The sequence below is a fragment of the Ascaphus truei genome, chromosome 1 (assembly GCF_040206685.1).
Source record: "Ascaphus truei isolate aAscTru1 chromosome 1, aAscTru1.hap1, whole genome shotgun sequence".
In the NCBI taxonomy this organism is placed as follows: domain Eukaryota; kingdom Metazoa; phylum Chordata; class Amphibia; order Anura; family Ascaphidae; genus Ascaphus; species Ascaphus truei.
In genome coordinates this window covers 30,993,767-31,018,123 of record NC_134483.1, presented here as the reverse complement: position 1 = coordinate 31,018,123, position 24,357 = coordinate 30,993,767, and the positions used below count along the sequence as shown (strand labels likewise).

Sequence of the window (24,357 nt, the reverse complement as noted above, 5' to 3'; positions counted from 1 at the left end):
GAACAGAAAGGTGACCATTATGTTAGGCACACAATCAGGATTTTTACAGATGTATAACAGGAGCACCAAACGATTGCCAGCTTAGGTAAGAATGTAGAATTATACATTGTAACATGCTTTACATAGAAAAATAAGAGAAAAGGAAGACGAAAGGGGGAAAGTAGTATATTACTATACTTTAAACGTCAGTTCAACAGGAAACCGCAACTGATGATGATGTACAGTATCTCCCTATTGGGCCAATATTTGGCAGCCAGCGTAATGGAAACGGATCTAGAGCCCCCTCGACGTCCGTTTCCAGTATCCGGACACCAGTCGTATGATGGGATTGCTCAAAGAGTGGTCAAATGACGCGGAAGTGCCGGCGCTCTAAAGGTTAATAGAATAACGCTAATTTCTTAACATAAATTATACCGTCCTGCGATTCAGACAAATATCTCAAAATAGGTGTTCAAGAAGTAACTAAAACAGAAGTGCTCCCGTGAGAGGTGTATTAATCCAAAGAAAGTTGTGATATGTAGAAGAAGAGGATTCTGATGTTTTTGAGCGTGATGTCATTAAGGTCCTGCAGTTACTAACGTGTATTCAGACTTGTCATCACTGATATCTTTGTGAGTCCATATATATGCTGAATCCCACTGGATCTGGTCCACTGGAGTTGTTGAAACTCTGTACAGTAAGAGGGTGTTCCTCAGTGTTATTCAAATGAAACTATTCCAGTTTCAGAGGGTAAGCCACGAATGTAAGTGTGATTATGATGGAAACATTTATTTTTTTCATTTTTAATACATCATAATTACTGCTACTTTTCTATTTACAGTACAGACTAAGACACTAAAAACTAACAGAAAATGTGCTGCGCTATTCACAATACGGATAAAGTGACTTAATGTGTACTAACACTTAAATATAATATTATCAGCGGCTGCCAATCAGTAAATCCAAAATCTGAGAAGACAACATTTTTTGTCTCAAAACGCTGCCACGTCAACGTGCCTCTTTGCCTGCATTTGCGCCAGCACTTGGCTGACTGATATAGCCATTGACTGAAGTGTGCTTGACGCAAACGCAGCAACTCCTCCACTATAAGCTCGGCCTATAGGCTCGGGACCCGGTGCGCCCGGCGGCGCGGGCGGCCACACGCGAGTTCCCCACCAGCAGGGGAATCCTCCCGAGCCGGTCCCGGTCCCCCCTGGCTGCACAGCTCACTACATGCTGTGACGCGTCAGCCGCTATGGGATACAAGAGAATGGTGATCCCTAGCGTTGACGCGTCACGTGGTGTGGCTGTGAGCCAATGAGGAGGGGAGGCTTCGGGAGGAGGAGAGGCTTCGGGGAGCGGGAAGGAGTGTGGGGGGAAAGCAGCGTGAGTTCGTCTGTGTGTGTGTATGTGTGTGCCTGAGTGCCTGTCTGTGTGTGTATGTGTGTGCCTGAGTGCCTGTCTGTGTGTGTGTATGTGTGTGTCTAAGTGCGTGAGTGCCTGCCTCTGTCTGTGTGTGTGTGTGTCTGCGTGTGTGTATGAGTGCCAGCCCGAGCCCGTGGAGGGAGAGTAGCGGGTCCCTCCGCTCAAGCTACGCCCCCCCCTCCCGCTCAAACCTCCCACTCCCGCCCACCTCCCGCTCTGGCTCCCGCTCCCTACAGACCGCATATCGCGGTCTGTGTCTGTCAGCGCCCCGCCTGTCTGCAGTGCGGGAGCGCTGACGGAGGGAGCGGGGCCTTAGCCTAAGTTTCACTTCCTTGTTGAAGAAATGGTGATCAAAGCAAACTTCTGCTTTAAAGCATAAATACCACAAATAAAAGCTTTCTAAATGTCACAGAGCTTTGCCCCAATAATGATCATCAGCTGGTGATAATCACTTCCACCCTTTTGGTATAAGTACCACTGGTGGGGCACAACAACCTATATAAGGGGTACCCATTGGCTTAACCCCTCTGCTGCTATAGAGGTCACCAAGGTGCAGATTTCCCCCCAAATTCCAAACGTATTAATCATTGGGGCAAAACTCTTCAAACTGTATTTTAAAACCTCATAACACTGGTGGTACCGGATATTTTGTTACTCTGTCATGGTGATGCAGAATAAAGTTGGTAAGTGCTGCGGTGCGCCGTCACTGCTATTATAAAGCACAGGAATCTCCAGCTGCGGCTTTACCCTTCCTGAAGGTTTACATCTGCTGCTGACTGCGGTCGTGTGGCCTGGAACTCTAGGGCCACTGAATAACACCCTCACCGTGAGTTGGGTTGCCAGGTGTTCAGTATTGAACCGGACTGTCCTGTATTTGGGGACTGTCCAGTAAAAAGTACGAGGTAATACTGGAGATGTATGTGTATACCGGTATTACCTCTCTGGAGATGTATGTGTATACCGGTATTACCTCTCTGGACATAGTGACCTGACCGGCTTGGAGGGCTGCGGGATTTCCCCGAGCAGGGAGCGAGCAGGGCTGTTGCTAGGGGGCTGGGCAGCTTCCTCCATCCTTCTATGCAAATGAGCTTATTAATCAGTGAACGTACATCCATGCCGGATAACCTCGTCACACACTGGCCTTCATGCAGAGCACCGGCTCACGGCAGTGTGGAACTCATAATAAATGCTGAAACATGCAGATGTAGCTGGGTAATAAGTATCCGTGACTGCTTTATTCTGGGCTGCTGAAGGATTTCCCTGTGGCCGCGGTTTGCTGTGCTGTGTTTTTTCCAGCAAACCCTGCCTGTGGTGAAAATACAACAGCTACAGTACCTCTGTATGCTCCTCCTTACCAGCAACACAAAAGTGTGCAATCCGTGCAATGTTTATACACAAACACTATGCAATTAGAATGACACAATATTAGCGAGCTCAAACCCCTATAGCATTGCCAGGTGTCCAGTATTGAAACGGACTGTCCTGTATTTGGACTCACTGTCCAATGAAAAATTAGAGGTGTTACTGGACATGTATGTGTATACCGGTATTACCTCTCTGGACATAGTGACCTGACCGTCTTGGGGGGGCCACGGGATTTCCCTGAGCAGGGAGAGAGTAGGGCTGTTGCTAAGGGGCTGGATAGCTTCCACCATCCTGATTGGCTGCTGCTGGGTAATGCAGCCAATCAGGATGAGGTCTCAGGAGCCTCGGGGTGGGGGCAAGGAGAGGAGGAAATAGCACGGAGCAGAGAGAGGTGAGAGGGGTGTGTGTATGTGTGTATATGAGTGTCTCGAGCACGTCACACCTTTCACCAATATGTCCAGTATTTTTGGAGAAGCCACCTGGCATACCTAACCGTGAGGGTGAGATGCAAGGCATACACACTGTAGCGGGGGGACACAGGCCTACCTTTAGGTATATATGTATAATATTGTTATTATTTACCTGCATGAGCTGGTAGTCACATAACAGGCCAATCTACTCTGTAGGAGCCTGCATTGAGCGCACCGGTGTAAAGAACACAGCGCTCCCTGCGTCTCCTTCCCTTTCACTCCTAATAAGTGAGACTTGTCAGACCCACTTAACGAAGACGTAAAATATGTTTTACTAACCAATCCGCCTTCGGAGGGAGAGACATTTCCATGCGAGTAGTCGCATCGGTGTCATCCGACAGCCTGTACTACACTACAGTATATGCCAAAGGCTATTAGCAGGAAGCTGGTAATTCACTGGAGCCTTGAAGAAGCAATCCCTGCGTCTCAGCTTTTCTTCTGTTACTTATTGAAACTAGTTCAATGCTGGACATGTAAAAATACTTGAACTTGTGTGAAGCTTTCAATGTCTGTATCCAGACGTGCACTCACTTCAGGTTGGAAAGTGTACGGGGGGCTATAGTCCTATGTCCCCCTTCTCTTGGCTCAAGGGAACGCAATCCAGCTATAAACAAAGGAGTGGTTGAGGTCCAGCACTCAGACTCAGTAAATAAACTATTCAAACAATAATGCTAAATTAGCAGGGTTTACTAATCATCTCTCTGTAGGAATTTGTCAAAAATATAGTGTGTGTGTGTGTGTGTGTGTCAGAGAAATTAAAATATATATTTTGGCAAAAGGATCCGTATTATCGTCCATCTTTACTAGGCTGCACTATCCCATAAGACACCTCTCAGTGCTAGAGGACACGTTACAGCCCAATCAAGTGAGTCTCAGTCTACTAGTTGTGAGAAATATTGATGAACAGTAAAACCATTATACAGCAAGTCCTCATTTTACAACAAATGGCTTATCCGACGCTGTCCAGTGCATCCCTATGGGCGGTTTTACGACACCAAAATGGCTTATCCGACACTCTTACGACGCTTTGCAATGTTGCAACATTATGTCAATCATAAGGCTGCAGTCAGGGAAATCATCCAGTCTGTGTGAAGCTTTAGTGGTGTATTTAGGCCCTTAAACATGTCTAACAGTTTCATTATACAGTTCTGGATTCAATAAATAGAATCTTTACATCATAAATGTATGATTGTGCTGCATATCTTATTGCCTGCGTAATACTGTATGTGTATTTTAGTGTTAAAAATGCCTTCAGGAATGGAACATTTGATTTAAACAGTGTTCCTATGGGAAAATGTGATTCGCTTTACGCCGATTCGCTATCCGGCGCCATTTTGAGTAACGCATTGTGTCTGATAACCGAGGACTGTATGCATGGACTCCACAACCAGATTATTTTCTCAGTTATGAGCCCTGTGTGCATTATTCGTTCTATGCCCCTTCATGTTGTCGGTGTGCTTTTTATAGTTGGGCATTCAGACATAAATTGACACATTTCGTGGATGTTCCAGCACGCTCGTGGACTGATCACATGGTGGCAGAACCCGTGGGAGAACTTGAAGCTCTCATATGTATGTAATCTTTCCATGACGCTCACTGAATGCCATAAGTGCCACTAGAGCGCCATTACTTGTGACATTCCGGGAATGCCATCAATCACTGTAAAGCTTCAATCAGCTGCTCTCAAACTGTGGTCCCTTAACCCTGGCGTTCCTCTGAAACTCTTTCAAATTCATTTCATTCAGCTGTCAGCTTGCAGACCAGTGATAATGATTGTTTTGTGACCGGGTACTTTTCAGACCCATGTCCAATATATATGAGGTATAATATATACCTATGAGCAGAGCTAAGTGAGTATGCGTGTCCTTCAACACCATTATTGGAGTAATTGCTGAGGTTGAGAACACCAAATGATTAAACATATAGTTACATAGTAGATGAGGTGGAAAGAAGACATAGGTCCATCAAGTTCAACCTATGCTAAAGCTAGACGACTTATCCTATATTTGTGTAACCCCTCCTTGCTCGGCTCAAAAGGAAGACGTTGCAGATGAGGTAGTGTAGGAAGTGCAGGTGTTGCTACACAGATTTTCATTACCTTCTCAGGTTGCTGGCATCCAGGCTGGCTGGTGATGTAAACTTTTCGGGGTGGTAAGAAAAGGGCGTCAGGAACTTTATTCACAAACAGGATAGGTTTCATTGTCAAACAGTCACTCGAACAGGAATCTTCTCTGGGACCCAGACCAGGGAGGTACACAAGGCTTCTGTCACATCTTCAAAATCTCAATAGCATTAGGAACATGCCCTCCATTATTCTCAATGCCAGGAGTTGATTCCAGACCTCAATAATGGGGGATCTGGCGTGTGTAAAATGCAGGATTGCGGGTACAGCAAATCCCAATGCGATGCTCCCCCCAGTGAGTCCCTGAACTAAGGCTCCCAGGCCATGATACCACCGCATCACTTTCCTCCTAATGGCAAAGGGTGAGACATGGATATTTCACTCTGTAGTGGCCCTTCTAAGATAAGGGGCACTGTTCCATCACTACCAAAATAATAAAGGTGACCATAGTCACCATGGTTACAGGGGTGTGGCTGGGTCCCTTAGTACATCCCCCCACCCCATGTCACAGGGTGAGCCCCTTCCAGAATGGGGGCAGGCTAAACTACTTATGCTACTCTATTTAGCAACAATTATATAAAGGTCATTGAAATTAACTCTTTACATGCAAAATAGTAAGCCCCAATATGGGGGTTACGTTTGCATTTACAGTATATTGATCCAGAGGAAGGCAAGTAATAATCCCAGTGAAATATCATCTAACAATATCTCATACAGTAGGGGGAAATAAATTCCTTTCTGACTCCAAGAATTGGCAATCAGATTACTCCCTGGATCAACAGCCTTCCCATGTTTACTTATTTGGTATATCTCTGTATACCTTTCCTTTCTAAAAAGATGTCCAATCTTTTTTTGAACATATTGTATCTGCCATCACAGTCCCCATGGGTAATGAATGCCACATTTTAACAGCCTTTACTGTAAAGAACCCTTTCCTTTGTTGCTGATGAAATCTCCTTTCTGCCAACCTTAAGGGATGACCTTGTATCGTTTGTACTGTCCTTGGGATGAATAGTTCTTTTGAAAGCTCCTTTATTGTCCTCAACATACAGTATATTTGTATATAGTTATATCCCCTCTTAGACGCCTCTTTTCTAATGTAAAAAAATCTAATTTAGCTAGACTCCTCATAAATCAGATTATCCATCCCCTTTATTAATTTGGTGGCTCTCCTCTGCACTGTTTTTTCATGGTGTAGTAGTACCCAAAACTGTATTCTATATTCAAGGTGTGGTCTTACTAATGCTTTATAGAGGGGCATAATTATGTTTACTTGCTTCCATCCATTCCCCGTTTAATGCAAGATAAGATCTTCTTTGCCTTTGCAGCTACTGCATGACTTTGGGCACTATTACTAAGCTTGCTGTCTACAAGCACCCCTAAATCCTTCTCCATTAAGGAGTTAAGGAGTCTCCTAATTTATTCCCATTTACAGTAATTTGTAAGTTGCCTGTTTGTTCTTGTTTCCCAAATGCTTAACCTTACATTTATCTGTATTAAACCTCATCTGCCATTTACCCTTCCAAGTTTCCTGTCTATCCAAGTCCTTCTGGGGAGAAATTACATCCTGCTCTGATTCTGCTATGTTACACAATTTAGTGTCATCAGCAAAGATGGAGACTTTGATCTCTATGCAAACCTCAAGGTCATTAATAAACAAGTTAAAAAGCAGGGGTCCCAGTACTAATCCTTGAGGTACTTCACTCACAACTTTAGCCCAACCTGAAAAAAAATTAATTTCCGACAACTCTCTCTTGTCTAACTTTCAACCAGTTTTAAATCTAAGTGCAAGTATTTTTACTGAGTCCAATTTTCTTTATTTTATACACAAACCTCGTGTGGAACTGTATCAAAAGCCTTTCAAAATCTAAGTGGACCACATCAACTGAATTTCCCTGGTCTAAATTCCTACTTACAGTACCTCCTCAAATAAACTAATAAGGCTAGTTAGGCATGATCTATCCTTCATAAATCCATGCTGACTATTACTAATAATTTTGTTATCTAGTAGGTATTCCTGAATATTATCCTGTACAAAACCTTTCAAGTAGCTTTCCCACTATTTATGTTAGGCTTGCAAGTCTGTAATTCCCCAGTTGTGATATAGCTCCTTTTTGTAAATGTACTGTAGGCACCACTTCTGCTTTACACCAATCTTGTGGTACTGAGCCTGTGCAAATTGAGTTCTTGAATATTAAATGTAATGATTATTACTGAACTTAACTCAAGAACTCTTGGATGTATGCCATCGGGGCTAGATGCCTTATTTACTACAATTTTAACAAGCCGCCTATGTACTTCTTCCTTAGTTAGCATATTGTTTGTTTATATAGAGGTTGTGACTTCCTCCTGCGGCACTATTATTGTAATTGATTCTTCCCTGGTAAATACAGAGGGAAATAATTTGTTTAATACCTCTGCTTTTTCCTTAACTCCAATAATTTGCCTGCCCATCTCACACTAAAAGGGTCCTATATTTTATTTTCTATTTTTTTTGTTATTAAGGTACTTAAAGACCTTTTTAGGGTTGATCTTATTTTCTATTTCAATCCTTTTTTAATGTTCAATCTTTGCTAATTTGATTGCCCTCTTGCAACTTTAGTTACATTCCTTATAATTATGATATGATCCCTCCATCCCTTCGGACTTTAAGAATCTAAATGCCAGCCTATTCTTTTTCATTTCCTCCCCTACCTGTTTATTTAGCCACATTGTTTTAGACTTGTTTTTTTACCCAAGGCTATACACTGAAAAGTGTGTTTTTCTAACAATGTTTTAAAGACTGTCCATTTATCTTCCATATTTTCCCCTGCAAAATAATCACCCCAATTTATTCCTTGTACATTATGCCTCAGTTTGTTAAAATCTACCTTTCTAAAATATAAAATCTTTGTTGAACTCATGTAATATGGTTTTTGATAATTTATTTCAAATGAAACCATAGGGTCTCACTGTTTCCCAAATGTTCCCGGACTTGAATGTTTGTTATCACTTCTACATTGTTTGATATGACCAAATCCAGTATTGTTCCACTCCTGGTTGGTTCCTCAATAATTTGGGTCATGTAATTGTCTTTAAGCACCCCCAATAACCTGTTTCCTTTCATTCTAATGCTAATCTCATTGCCCCAGTCTATGGGCCTCATGCAGAGAGCAGCGCTATTTAGAATTGGAGAGGGGAATTTTTTTTACCTTTATTGGAGAGTTTTTTTCTCCATATGCAGAAAGGGCATAAAACTGCATTTACAATCCTTTCTGCATATGGAGAGTTTCAACCAGCGCTATGAGCGCTGTTGAAACTAGTGGGAAAGAAATCGATTTTTTTTTTTTCCCCTCCACCGGCCGCGGAGCGCCAGCTGCTTGGTGGAGAGGAAAAAAGTTGAAAATCGCGCCATTTTTTTGGCGCGAACAACCACTAGATGGCGTTCGCGGCTCTCTGTATACGGCAGAAAAAAACACTGGAGAGATTAGGATCTCTCCAGCCGCGCGGCGAATTTCAAGAAAAAAAAAAAGAAAAAAGGCGCTTTTTTTAAAACTTGCCTTTTTCTGCTGCTTTCAGCTCGATTTTCGCCGGAAAATGGCGAGATTGCTATTAGCGCTGCTCTCTGCATGAGGCCCAAAGTCTGGATAATTAAAATCACCCATTATGCAAACATGACTTAGTTTTGTTGCTTTCTCCATTTGAAAAAGTATTTTAGCTTCCTCAATCTCACAGATATTTGGTGGTTTATAGCATATCCCTACAAACATTTTCTTTCTACTTTTACCTCCACTGCTAATTTCTATCCACAATGTCTCTACGTTTTCAGCATCCCTTCATAAACATCTTCCCTTATAATAGGTTTTAGATCTGGTTTAACATATAGACATACTCCACCTCCCCTTCTATTTGCTCGATCCTTCCGAAAAAAGGGAATAACCCTCTAAATTAACTGTCCAGTCATGAGTTTCATCCCACCATGTTTCAGTAATGCCTATGATATCATACTGCTCCCTTCCAGCTATTAATTCAAGCTCCCCCATTTTATCTGTCAGGCTTCTTACATTAGCAAGCATGCATTTAAGTTTTTTTCCCAGTCTGTACTATTATCTTATCTGCTCCTATCTTTCTACTCAATTGGGTTTAATCTTTAGTGTTTAGTATTTAATATGGGTGTCTCCCTGCTTGCCAAACTCCCACTTGCCTCCATTCTACCTCCATGACCCCTTGCTATATCTCAGATAATAAAACATATTTTAGAAACGGTAGGGAAGCATTTACATGGCTGAGAGTTTTCACTCTTTCAACTCGTTTCCATAAGACCAAAAAGATCGGTGTGGGGAGGGGTTAAATCTTGTTGATTTGTTTTGAAAAGCATCAATTAGGCAAGAGCAATTATTTGCAATTGTGCTTAATAGTTGTCAGTTACAGTAGGAGTCTGAAGAAGGGAGTTTATTGTTTGTCCTGATTCCTCGCCCCCTCCCCCCCATGCGGATATAATCACATTATGTGCACTCTGCCCTGTCCAAGGACTGATTAGGAGAAGTGAAGCGCACTTAACATGCTGGGAGACAAACACAATGATAAGAACACGACTCCAGGGTCTCATTGTGCAATTTTTATTTCCAAGACAACATGCAAAAGTGATTTAGAAAATACTTCTAACATTAAATCATCAAGATGTCACCCATCACATATATCACTGCCAACTGCCCATGTGCATGTCCTATGTTCTCTTTGCTGATGAGCTTCAAGGTCTCAATGTTCTGCTATTCAGTTATTAGGAGGGCAGTGGCTACAAATGAATGCACCTTCCTAAAGATCAGGGGTGCCTTCTCCAGTCCTCAAGGGCCACCAAGAGGTCAGATTTTAAGGATATCCATGGCGCAGCGCAGGTGACTTAATCATTGGCTCAGTCTTTGACTATTAGCAGAATGTATGTATGTACAGTATGAATATCTTTATTTATTGTACAATATAGGTATGTATGTATGTATGTACAATAACACATAATGGAAATAAGTGCCTCAGACCTAAAAGTAACATTACGGAAAGGAGTCTCTGCCCCCGAAGAGCTTAAAATCTAATTGGTAACTAGGAGGAACGTACAGAGACAGTAGGAAGGTGGTAATTCACTGGAGCCCTGACGCCTTCAGCACAGGAGCCCTGACGCCTTCAGCACAGGTTGCTCAGTCGTTGATCAGCCACTTATTGAGCCATCTGTGCTGCAGCAGGGATATCCTGAAAACCTGTCCTGTTGGTGGCCCTTGAGGACTGGAGTTGGCCACTCCTGATATAGATAAAGCAATCATTGCAGACCCCTGGCAGTGAAGCGGTTATTATGATAATAAGGACAATGTGAATGTGCTGTTATCAGAGCCCGTGGTGGGTAAAGGGATTATTTGGATCATTTCATGTGTGTATCTTAATAAGCTCCATCTGTCAGTAAAGGACTAATTGTAGACCAGGCTGGAAAAACAGCGCATATTAAAGGACACTTCATGTCCTTAGAATGTTGGTTTCTGCTTTCATTAAAATCCCCAGTAGCCATCTGGTTCTCACTGCGGAATGGATGCATGAAATTAATGTTTAAGGCAATGGCTTTGTAAAGAAAGCTAAGGTCTTGTCATTTGGGGTTTGCATCTAGCAATCAGCACCAGCTGGACCTCATCTGTCTGGGTGGGGTTTGCTTAATGGTGGTTATAAGCAGTTACACACAGTACATTATGGTAAGTGACGAACCCCCTCCACTGTACAGCATGAAGTGCATGAAAGCTGTCTGTGGGTAGGGTTCCCGGCTCTGCACTTCTTTAACCCAGGCTGTGCTGACAAAGCTGTGTAATACGGCAGGCAGAAGCTTATAGGGGTCCATATTACTGGAGTGGGGAACCTTTGGTCAAGGAGCAAGTCACAAGTAGTTCAAGGCCTGTGATGGTCACAGCGCCATTAAATAAAATAGTGCTACGAGGATGCATTGAAGCTCAATGATTCTGTTCAAGGCGACAAAGCTTTTCAGATGGCATTTTTAATATAAAACAAAAAAGGAGACATTATTGTCAAAGCAGATTCTTTATTGTTTAAAATAAATCTGTAAGTTCACGTTTGTAAAGGGGGGGAGGAGGTGAAGAAACATTCCCACTCATCAACAACAACATCTGCTCATCTGTACCTACGCGGAATGAGATACATGCAAATATGCAGAAAATATAGAACAGGAATTTTAAAGCCATGGGGGGGAACTACAGTATTCTAGATCTGGCCCCTGTGGTAGAAAAGGGTTTCTATTTAACCTACTGACTTAGTAAAAATGAGACATTGCACACAACGTTCATATGCTTCTATTCACTATTGTAAAATCACTTGCAGGGAGGAAGATATGTTTGGGTCTTTATCATGATGCATTTCTGTTGGTTTCTTTATTGATATACAGCACAACCCAGTTATAGCGCGATCCGTTACAACGCGAATCCGCTTATAACGCGATGCAAGCGCGGCTCCCAATTTTCGTATTTATGAGTACTTAACAACACGATTATTGGTGTCTTAAATACTTTATTGTACACTGCATACAATTGTACATTATTTCTGACGCGATCCGCTTATAGCGCAATGTGATTCTTTGGACCACAAGAACAGCGTTATAAGGGGGTTGACCTGTACTGTATAACTGGTTGTACAATATAACATAGAAGAATATGTGTGGAACCTCCTCTCCACTAAAAACTGTGTCAGCGTTACAAGTTCTCTGAGCAATTTGTGGGTGTACCAGCCTCATTGTATTGTTTTTGCATTTAATCATCTGCCCCTACAGATAGTATATCACATAGTTACATTATATTGTTTACTTATACTTCGCATCGTGAGAGTTAGGCCGAGTCCATACAAGGACAGGCCGTGCTGAGGCGTGCGGACGCTCAGCGCTGAGCCCCTGCATCCTCAATGAGGATGCCTTGAGAGGGGGTTCGCGCGAGCGTCCGCAGGGGTGCGGAGGAGTTGGAGGTTTCAGCCGAGCACCAAGCTGTTTTTCAGCGCGCTGTCGGCTGAAAACCTCCAATGAGAGCGGGGCTGCGTCGACGTCAGTGCGTCTCGGGCGATTGGCCCAGCGACGTCACTGCCCCGCCTCCCTCAGTCTCCCCCCACCTCCGATCGCGGACGCTGGCTTGCCTGTTTGTGCATGGAATCGCACAGCTTCTGCAGGCGAGTCTCAGCGTCAGCGCGGTGCAGCCCGGCTCCCCCCCTCTATGGCCCGGGCCTTATTCTATCATTTATTTTCACACCATCCCTACACAGATGGTTGTGAAGCAGTCTCCCCGTGCAAGGGAAGATTTCAGCTCGATTCAAATAAAATAGGTTGCAGACCTCACAAGTCTCTCCTTCGGGCGTGTTCACAATTACTGGTGACTTGGCAGTTCTGAATAAGAGACTTTTAAGTTCTCATTCCCTCACATGAGTTCAATTTTCGGTCACATTGAAACACCTTATGCTACTGTATTACCGAGAGTAAAATGCGTTGGAAATAGTGAATTTGCTAATGGTCTTTCCAGCTCACAAATGGAAAGCAGACAGCTGTCAATCAGAATGCAAACATTGATTTTGATAAATACACCTAAAACATTTTTAGTAAACGGTAATGCACCTTTGACCCTTTGTGTCTAGAAGAAGCTGACAGCTAGAGATAAGCAGATTTTCCGACAAAATTGGAGGAGTTCAATTTAGTAGTGTCTCAAGTTGTATATACAGTATAGCCCCTCAAACCTCCCTCCAAATAACTTAGGGAGAGATGTCTGTGCTGAAAAAGGAGAACACCTGAGGTACCCGGCTGGAGCCATGCTCTAATGGTTATGCAAAGTATATTTAAGTGAGTCCCACCCCACACTTCCTAAGAGAATTTCCATAAGAACTATATTGAGTTGACAAGCCTAAGGTACCTAGCGACTGGAATGTGTACTCCCTACTCTCCCTATAGTTCAGGTATTCAAACCCAACTCTGGATTTTTGCAGAATTCGGACTCCAATGCCGGATTACAAAGTATCCACTTAGATTTTTTTAGTACACAATCCGGAGACGGATTTTGGCATGTGAATCGGATTTAGGTAAAACCAGCCGCGGAAATCCGCAGATCGGATTCAGACAAATCTGCCCATCTCTGGTAACAGCATGTTGTTTTGTATGCACCTAAGTCTGAAAAGCGGATAATATAGAGCTGAGAATATGCATGAACAGGCCGTGCACGTCTGAAGAGGATTTTAATACAGACTGGCTTAATTTAATTCTCTTCTTCATTTCTTATTTTGTAAACTCATATTTATTTTTTTTTTTTTTAAAGGGAATAGGGGTGGGGAACAGAAAATAAAAAGGGCACAGGTACAAGGGGAAAGTAAATATTCTATCAACATGGAAGTCACAGCAGATAACAATAGGTGCATTTCGGATTGCATCTTAAATTTGTTTAATTCACAAATATATTTAGCTATTCTAAACAAAGAAACAGAAACAAACGATTACACCTTAGTGTAAAATGCAGAGGGAAAGGTTCCAGAGCCTCATACCCAAAGGCGGAGGGCCTCCGCAGTAACATGAAAACCCAAAAAGTATTCTAGTTGATCCAAGGGTCTCAAATTTTATTAAAGGATTTTGTGTTGTGTTTTAGGAAAACTGAGTTTCTCCATCAATATTATTTTGTTAATCCTTTGGGTGATTAGATTCAAGGATCAGGGAGCCTCTTTTTTCCAGGCGGCAGCAATAGAGCATCACACTGCTATTAGGATGTGTGCACTAAGTTAATTTAAGTGTGGAGTCAGGTTTACAAAAGGCATGCCAATAAAAAGGATGTTGGTTCTAGATGACACTTGGTGTCTAGGACTGTCTCAATCAGATCTTGGATCATGATCCAGAATTTAACAACCTTCGGGCAAGACCACCAGATGTGAATCATGTCCCCAACCTGGCCACAGTTTCTCCAACATTTATTTGAGACTCCCGGGTATATGGTACTTCGTCTGTTACGGGTCAGATACCACTTAACAGTATTTTGTAGGCATTCTCCTTCATAGTGGTACAGATCGATGCCTTGTCTGTAAACTCCCAAATATCTTCCCAGTCCTCGCATACAATCTCTACTTGGAGATCCTGCTCCCATCTAGTGATAAACCTGTGAGCCGGGGAGTCTCCTTATAAATCTAGCTCCTGATATAAAGATGATATCAGACTCTTTTGGTACTGCTTCCTTCTATATAAAGTATTAAAGGTTGTGTTATCCGTGTAAGCACGGGCACCTGATGCGTGAATCGCAAAGTTCCTGATTGGCAGGAAATGGAATAGTTCAGAGGAATCTAATTCAAATTTGTCCATGAACCTTTTGAAATCAAGAAATGTTATTTTACTATTAGATCCCCTACTGTGGTAATACCCAATACTCTTCCAATGTTTGAAACCTCTGGGTGATATACCTGGCTTGAAGTCAGGATTGGCAAATAGGAGGATCAATTTCGAGGGTGAGGAGAGAAGTAAATACTTTTCTCTGCCAGATAAAATATATGGAAGGTGAAATTTATACCCGAGGAAGGGGCATAGTACTCAGAGTTGCTGCCCAGACATTCACATCCGAGAGGGCAAAGAAACAGGTTTAGATAAGGCCTCCTCAATATCTACCCGTCTGTAACATTTAGCGATGGAGTGCCAATAAATAACTCGTCTTATATGAGTTGCTAGGAAGTATGTTCTTAAATCAGGTACTGCGAGACCATCGCCTGACCTAGGCACTAATAAGACTGCTCTGGCTATTCTGGGCCTCTTGCCTTGCCAAATAAATGTAAAGAACCTGTTTCACAGGAATGGAAATCGGGAAGGGTCTGAAAAAATTATAGCAGTCCCGGGAGAAGATTCATTGTTATGGAGCAGATTCTAGAGCTTTGTGGTGAAAGGCTGGCCTTTAATCACCATCATTCCTGACCGTGTATGTTTCTGAAGTATAATACCGGTGTCACAGCAAGGTCACTGGCAACACAATGAGGTGCACATAAAAGGTTTTAAAAAAAGAATGACTTGTTGTAGCACAAATTGAGCTATTTGCAGAAATTGATGGAGGAGATGGGACCTAATACAGCCCAGTTCCAAGTCGTCATCCGGCATGCAAAATAAGAATCTAATCTAGTAATGTTGCTGCCCCACTGGCCTAAATCAAACATGGTAGACATATGTAAAATCATATAAATGCAGCAAGACTTGCTGTCCTCGGTGCCGCTGCCATGAAGGTCACGGCGCCAAAGGATTAATGCTGCAGGGGCTCCCATTCAGAAGCATGAATGCCCCATCACTCCACCCTTGGCAGACACTGTCCATGGCACCGCAGACTTTTGCTTGTTGGTCTGTAGCACCGGGGACAGTCAGTCTCACCACATCTGCATGTCCCCTTCTTATTTATAATAATGGAATTTCATCCCGACCCGTTGGATAATAACGCACAGTGGCCCCTTTTCCACATGCAGTGAAGCCGTCTTTCTCTTGCTTGGGAAGATTGTATTTCCATCTAAATTAATAAGTGCCAGATTGGGAATACATTGGATCCTCGTCCTTTTCTGCTAAAAACTCTAAGGGGCCTACTCTAGTAGATTCGATAAGTGAGTTATCGACAGTTGTGGGCACTTCTCGAGCGAGTTTGGATGTGTAGCTATTCAGAAAGCTCCGATAATATGGCAAACTCGCTCAAGACCTGCTTCTTCCCGATCGATAGCTCTCCGGCTCAGACAAACCAAGCGGGAGCGAAAAAAAATGCTCAAACTCACATTCTTGGCAAGATTGAGCTATTCAGGTAGCTCCGAGATTCACCTCGCAGCTGCAACTCGCAGGTTCTGATCTTGCCACCTGAAGGGTTGCGAGATGGGATCCGCTAAGGTAATGATGGGGTTAAACCGGACTACCTGGCTTGTTGGGCGTAGAGGTGGTGGGTGAAGGGCGTAGTTTCCCCAGGGTAGGTGGTTAGGCCTACCGAGAAGGTTGCAGGAGGAGTTAACCCTTCATTACCAAACCTGGAGGGGGACAACAGCTCCTAAACCTGATGCAGCCAGTCATAGGAGAGGAAGAGAATCAGACAGAGACATGGACTGACTTCCGTAGAAGGGAGAGAGAGCGGCCAATTTAGGAGAAAGCCATTTACTTGTTTACCTCCAAATTGATTAAAAATCATAAAAATCAACGTGGGGATTTGAAATCCACCTGAGCTTTCTGGGAAATATGCAAATTATCTCAATACCCGATGGTGGTGAGATTTCTGGTAATCTTCAGATTCTCAGTTTAGTGCGATGGGCCCCATCTGTTAAAAATCATGATTTTCTTCATCTTTAGCTTCTGACGTTATCAAGGTCATTTTTACACTGCAATGGGCTCTGTGGAGAGCTTCATTTTAACCTCCCGGACACTTCAGTCAAACGCTTATACCTCTTGAACGAAGCATCCGATTTTAAAATAACATGGGCGTTGGAAAGGGAAAGAATAGAGGTCTTAATAAAATACAAATAACTTAAAATGTGTTTTTATTAAATGGCGATCACAGTGGACTGCTGCGTAAAGATTGCCATTTGTCGAATGGTTATGTGAAGCGGTTAGAGGGGTAACACACATGAATAAGCTTGGTATCTGTTTCTTCTTTTTGGAATCATACAAACTATCAGAGGTTGGTCCCCCATAGCAGATAAAAAATAAAGTATTAAAATACCATTTTGACTTATTTGAGTCTTGTGTAGTTAATAGGTGCCTATTTTTTTTGTGTCTGAGTAATTCAACATCTTATCTGGTGATTTATGTTCTTTTTTTTTTACCTGATCTCTTTGGCTAATGGTGGATGATCCATCATTTAACAAAAATATATAGGGGGGAAAGCCTGGATAAGCTATTTACCTGTATGTATATATACACAACAGTTCAGAAATAGTCTTGTCCCAGAAGGGGTTAGGTAACGATTGTGCAAGCACTTTCAATGGTGTCAATCACCTACTGTATATAAAAATGCCAACATTGACAACATTACAAGTTACAGCTAGAAACATGTTTAAAGTAGGAAGTCTCGAAGGAACCAAGACAGGAAGCAGATTTGTGAGACTGTTCCAGGCGTCCGGTGATAGGTACTAGAAGGAAGAGCGACCGGATTCTTTATTGAACCTTGGGACTATAAGGAGATAAGTGCTGTGTACAGTAGGGCTGAGAAGCCTCCTCAGATAATTGGGTTATTTGTCCAGAACGTATTTGAAGGTGAGGCAGGAAAGAAGTACGTTACGTCTGTACTCCAGGGATAGCCAAGCTAGTTTACATGTCACAATGGCGGGTGTTGAAGTTACATAATAACACAAAACAACATAATGAGTTGTAAAGAATGTCAAATTTGCGGAGGTGAATTTGGACAGCTGCACCATAACCTATATCCTCATTCCGGTAATTGGCATTAGCATCTGCTGTGCATGCACTTTATGACCAATGGGCTTAGGCTGGATTTATTTCTGTAAAGTGCCCCCAGTTTGGAGTAGATTTTGGATCATTCTGCGTGTGCACAGCAGCCCTGTGTGTGTTTGTTAGATCTCACAGCCTGTGTTTCACAGTTGTGAACATGTTCTTTTTCAAGGCATCGGCCCTGGCTGGCACCTGGAATACATCGATGTAAAGGATGAGTCCATGAGTAAGACTTTCCGCTTCCACTGCGACCGCTGGCTTGCGAAGAACGCCGACGACAAACAGATCATAAGAGAGCTCGCTTGTGCCAACAACGACATCCTGGATTTAAAAGAACGCACCTGTAAGTATGAAGCACATTCCCATGCTCTCTGGCTTCTGAAAGTAGCATATTTATTAGGAGAAATACTTATTTTAGTCTCCCGCTGCTCCTTATTCTAGGAGGAAAAAATAAAGTGACAAAAGTCTGCAAAGCATCACTGAGCCTCAAATGAATAAGTATATTGGGATTGTACAGTATCTGCTCTGCTGACTTCTATATACAGCAATAACAACCACTAGGAAAGATATTGCACTTGGTAAAGATTTTCTGCTGCGAATTCAGAAGTACACGATGGGTGTTTTGGGGTCTTTTGTTCTTAGAACGGATAGCCTGGATATGGGCTCATGGAAACTAGATATAACATATAGGTCCATGTTTACTAAGCGAGGCTATTCTAGCAAATACCTTTCCGAGCCAGGAGACACTTTACAGCATGTTTAAGTAAATGGGCGTCAAATTGTCTTCCGCCACTGGTGGATTTCTGATCACAAGTGCCTTAGAAAGGAGTTTTACATTGGGAAAAGCTCTATGAAACACCACTTTAGAAAGTTTATATAATAATAACGTTCTAGAAACAGAAAGGTAGAGGGAGTATTTTCAATATAAATTCCTTTTTCGTCAACAACACCTTAATTAAAAGGTCTTGATGATCCACAGCGTTCTCGTTCTGATTTGGCTCGAGCAGGGTATCTTCCCAGACATGCTTGGAACTAAGAAGCCGTAGAACGCAGTAGTTCTTCACTAGATGACCTCCGGCTTCTATACACATTAAACAAAAGCCTAATACTTTACGTACGTTCTTCAACCGTAAACACAGCTATATTTGGAACGATCAATAAATTGTATGAAAACTTTCTTGTGCCAACAATACTATCCAGTTGTAAAAGAGCATAGCCAGCTCCAATTTAATATCTTTGGAACGCTGGCTTTCTGTGGGTGTTGTGTGGGGAGCGAGGGGAATGGTTTTAGCACCCATAGAGAAGAAAACATTTATTTATTGCTGAACTAGATAATGTAGTCAATCTTTAAATACGTATATATCCCTTAATAGGTAATATTTTCTAATAATTCCATAATAACTAAATAGAGTTTAAAATAACGTTTGATTTTCTCCCTCCCTCCGCCCCCCCAAAAAAATAGCCCAGTTAAAACACCAGTGGGGCCCGCATCAGGAGATTGGTTCCAAGGTATAAAAAAAATGATATGGAAAAAATATGGATTATCTCTTTAAATTAACCCTTTCACGCTCAGACGTGCCTGCAAATCATTGCAAAGCAATTTTTTCCAGGCACCTGTCAGTGGCCAGGCTAGGGATCTGACATCGTGTTGCCCCACTCTCTCTTGGTTTCATGAATTAATGCTTAGTTAATACTTCTAATAAGTAAAGTTAATATTGTATTGTATGTCTTTATTTATATAGCGCCAAAAGTGTACTCAGCGCTTCACAAAGAATACAGTACAGGGAATTATAATAATACAATAAGTGCAGAAAAATCAGACAATAGGAAAGGAAATCCCTGCCCCGAAGAGCTTACAATCTAAGAGGTTTGATAGGGAACTTACAGAGACAACAGGTGAGGGAATAAGTGCTGTAGATGGCAGTGCTTGGTCACAATGGGTAGAAGGAGTGACTGAGTGTGGGACAGTAACCATGAGTGCAGACTATTGGGTTGCTTGATCTGTGTGGCAAGTTTTAAGGTTAGTCAGTATTAAAATGAGAGGGTTAACACAATTTACAGGGGAAGAGATGTCAGGGGGGCGTGGGTGAAATCAGGTGTCATGTCTGGTCAAAGGCTTAGAGGATATCCCCAGCAGCAGGAAGGAGTAGATAGAGGGTGTGAATAGAGGTTTTGTGTGGGTGTTTTTTATTGAGAGGTAAAGAAGTTGTTGGGAGAGAGGTGTGTAAATAATGGTGCAGTGGGGAAGTTGGAGAGAACAGAGACGTTCATAAAGGAGTGAGGAAAAAGTGAACATAAGAAGCAGTAGGAAGGGCATAGTGAGATGCAGGAGGAGAGACTTCCCATGTGCTGGAGGATAGAAAGAGTACAAAGAATCACAGCTTTTGGAGAGTTAATGTTGTGTTAATATTTCATTCACTCCTTCTGTACTTCACAGCTTATGAGATCGTCACAGTGACAAGTGACCGAGACGATGCAGAAACCAAGGAGAATATCTGGATTGTCTTAGAGGGGAAGAAGGGAAGATCTAAAGAGCTGCTACTGGAAAACTCCTCCAAAAAGAGAAGATTTGCTAAGTAAGTGATGGGATTTTCATTGGACGGTGTATTAGTCCACTAAGGAGATGAGATCAGCCTCTTATGCCTTCTCTGTTAATTGTCCCACTAACCTGTCAGCATCCACCCTGTCATAACAACTCACTTCCTCTCATTATCTATGTAACTAGATAATATCTATCTGTAATACTGTACTGCATGTAATATCTTCTGTTTCTGTATTTCCTGCCATACCTGATGTAGAATTGGTAAACGATAGGGGAGCGCAATACATGGAATATATGTGGGAAAGAAAATAAGTAATATAGTGCAATAACGTATAAACAGTGTCTTAGAGTCTTTAGATTTTGAACTCACATTCTTTCAAACAAATAAATGCATCTCTAAAATCAGTGGCAAAGGTGTTTTCAATGAGCAGGTCTTCCTTCAATGTGGAGATATCCCTCAGGGCATGCAGGGGTCGTGTGTCGTAGGATGTGGAGAGAAATCGGATATAGTGCGTAATAACAAAACTCTTTATCTAATAAAAACTGGTGGAAATACACTTACATTTTCAACATAAAATATAGGCACATAGTTAAAGCGAGTGTAGCTTATGGGCTCTCACCCCCTCCTCCGCTTGGATCTCTCTCCCGTCGCGTCACTTCCGGTCCGCGGCGCGTGTCTGTAGCCAATGTGAGAGTCCCCTAATGCTCCCCGGCGTGCAGGCATGATTTGCTGGTTCCCAGGTTGAATTACAACGGGGCTGCCCAGTTTCCCCCAGACTCCTGGTTTTCGAAACCAGATATCCCAGTCCTATGTGCCACATAGTTATGAGTCTCCCCAAGTTATAACATGTATAAAATATGTTTTATAATGTTTGGTGCATTTACAGTAGAGGCAACTCTTATTTGAACAAAAACCAGTGGCAATTCCCCAAAATACCCAGGTACACCCAGGTACATTCTGAATACATGCCTTAAACTTTCCTTAAACTAGCCCCAGCATTTCTGCATTGATTAATGGCCTATCAGATTAACAGCGGGGGTCCCTGGCAGTCCCATTCAAACTGAATTGGACTGCCAGGGATCCCTGCTGTGTTAATCCTATGGGTCGTTAGTCAATGCAGAAATATCTTAAACGTGCCTCAAACTAGCCCAGAACATACCCAGCACATACCCAGCACATACCCAGAATGTAACCCGGCTAGTTTACGGCAAATGTTAGAATAAACGTTGCCTCTACTGTACTATAAATGTCTATTCAGTCAGCCCGGGCATCCATATAGGTGCCACGAAGTCTGTTCATAGAGGAGACAGGATTTTGAAAGGTGTCGGGGTGCTAAGTGGCCGGGTGGTGCAGAGTACTGGGTCCGGAGAACAGAGACCCCCTTCAGGGAGGACACTCTGGTTTGCCAAACTAAGTGGAGCCTGCCCAGTAGGTGGCAATTGGTTGACTGGGGAAGCGGCAGAATGTCGGTGCAGTTCCTATTAGTCAATTCATATGTCCCAAGCCGGCTTGGCACTCCCCCTCCTCTGACGTCAGCCAAAGGACGAGCCCCTATTCCTATTGGCTGGCGGGGAAGAATTCCCACGCTCTGATTGGTCGCTCCTCCTACCTCCATGCTGAACATAGAACAGCGGAAGGTATGTAAGGAGAAGCCCCAGTCAGAGAACCAGACTATCCTGTGACTTGGGCCAGTGATGCAAAGGCAGGCTTTTCAAAGTTGCTCTGTTACGAATAGCAGAGCAACCGGCTTAATTTTTGGAGCTAAGAAAGCCAGCCTAGCTGAGGCTAAGTCAGACGCGAGGTCCAAGTTCTCGTTTTAGAACGCAGCGGTCGTAGCTAGAGCTTCTAGCCGAAAAGAGGACCAGGAAGCCCGGGTGTATATCCCGGTCAGGGTAAGCCCGGCACCTATTTTAGCAAAGATTTCACCCCCAGTAAGTGTGTTTTTGTCTGTATTTTGTCTATTCATTGTGTGTACGCGGGTTTACCCGAATAGACTACAGTTTATTCCACTACTGTGTTTTGCCTAGTGAAAGGTCCCGGTATAAAAGTGTTAAAAGTCCTGGTCTCCCGTGACATATCACATGACACAAATTCCAATAAAGTACCATAACACAAAAAAAAAGCAGAATTCTAATGAAAAGCTTGTTTAAAGGTAACTGAAATGACTGTGCTGTTATTATTTGCAGGGGTGCAACGGATGAATTTAAATTTTCCTCCAAGAACGTTGGTGACATTGCTGCACTCTGTGTGGGTCATTGTCCTAAAGATGGAAGGAAATTCACTCCAAAGCCAGATTCATACTGGCACGTGAAGGAGATTACCATCACAGAGACCGAGCTCGGCAACAAGTGAGTGGCGGGATAACTGCATTGACTTGTTTTAGGTGATTCTGCTAGTCCACATGTATAGCATGTTTACATTACAATCCGGGATTGACATGAGAAATAGGAGAAGGAACTGCTTGTGTGGCTTTGGTTTTGAGACCGTGGCCTCTGAATTTGAGCCCCGATGTCACCACCACGACCATTGAAATATTGGTTATCTTGTAGCTTTGCTGCCTATGTAGGGGCTGCACGTGGAATTTTTCAGGCATACAGATGTAGCAAGACTTGCTGTCCTCGGCGCTGTGGACAAAGAAGTAAAAGTCCACGGTGCCGGGGAGAGTGTCTGCCACGATCGCGCTGCTTGTGAATGGCACCCACCACAGCATTAATCCTTCAGTACCCCCACCACTACAGTCACATGACCACTCGTGGTAACGGCACCGAAGCCAGTAAGTCTTACTTGATCTGTATGTACCTGCCCTGTAGAGCTTACAATCTAAAAAAATTGTGCCTGGGGCCCAGACTTGCTGAACAGTACTGAGCCTTGAGGTACCGTAAAGCCAATTCAAATGAATGGGCCATGAGGTGTGCTAAGGCGTCCTTCTGTAAATCTGGGTCAAAGCCACAAGAGCTGAAACTGGAATTTAAACCAGACTCATGACTACTTTTCGACTTCCCTGTGCTCTGAAACTGGCAGATTTAAGCATGGGAAAACAAACTGGTTATACATATCCTACCTTGCGTTCATATTATTTGCATTATTAAAGCATAGATGTTGTAACTGTTGACTTATACATTCATGTTTCATTTCCCAGATATATTTTTAACTGCAATGCCAAGGTGCCCCTCCGTATCAAGAGAGATGATAACAAAGTCTTTGAGTGTGCCAAGATCATAGAGAGCTTTGCCAGCCGAGCCCGCAGCTTGGTACCAGTGAAGTATGAGGTCATTGTGGTCACTGGTTTCGAAAAGGGGTCGGGAACAGATGCCAACGTCTCCATCACCATGTACGGGTCTAACGGAGATTCGGGACAGCACACTCTGAAGCAGAAAATGCGCAACCTGTTTGAGCGCGGCAAAACCAACCGGTTTTACATTGAGGCCCTGGACCTTGGCGAGATGAAGAAAGTGAAAGTCGAGCATGACAACAGTGGCGTCAATCCAGGATGGCTGCTGGAGAGGGTAGAGGTGACTAATTCTGCAACAGGCGTGACCACCATATTCCCTTGCGGCAAGTGGCTCGACAAGAAAAGGGGAGATGGTCAGATCTGGAGAGAACTGTTCCCAAGATACTAAAGACCTTCCATGAGCCTCCCATACAATGAACAGAGCCCAGCACTATTCACTTGCATCCACTTGCCATGTGTTTTATTACTTATTACATAAATTATTTTATATATTTACAGTGTACTTACACATTTTTATATTCAGAGGTGGTACAAAGATGAGATGAATCGAATCTTCGTGAATTTATTTTAAATACACCGTCATTTGTACCACAACAGCTGGTGGTATTAACCCTTTCTCTGCGTGACGGGCCTTCACAGCAGGGATCTTCGTCCCATATTATTTATATTACATCCGTGGCAAATTCATTGTAGTTTTAGAGAGCAGAAATGTTTGACTTTTCTTCTGTTAAGGGATCTCGCGGAAGCATTATGTCAATGATTAAAGATGGAAATGGAAAAAAACAGCATTGTAGCGCTGA

General features: G+C 42.9%; 1 protein-coding gene across 3 annotated transcripts in view; it reads left to right on the top strand.

Moving 5' to 3' along the window:
* LOXHD1 (lipoxygenase homology PLAT domains 1) overlaps positions 1–24,357 on the top strand; it is a 303,909-nt gene that overhangs the window by 279,026 nt on the left and 526 nt on the right. For all 3 annotated transcript variants that reach the window (XM_075585679.1, XM_075585670.1, XM_075585689.1), the window contains 4 exons: positions 17,955–18,125; positions 20,220–20,358; positions 22,512–22,673; positions 23,465–24,357. The exon at positions 23,465–24,357 is cut by the window's right edge and continues 526 nt beyond it. In XM_075585679.1, coding sequence (XP_075441794.1) covers positions 17,955–18,125; positions 20,220–20,358; positions 22,512–22,673; positions 23,465–23,945 — 953 coding nt within the window. In that variant the 3' untranslated portion in view covers positions 23,946–24,357. The remainder of the gene's footprint in view (positions 1–17,954; positions 18,126–20,219; positions 20,359–22,511; positions 22,674–23,464) is intronic.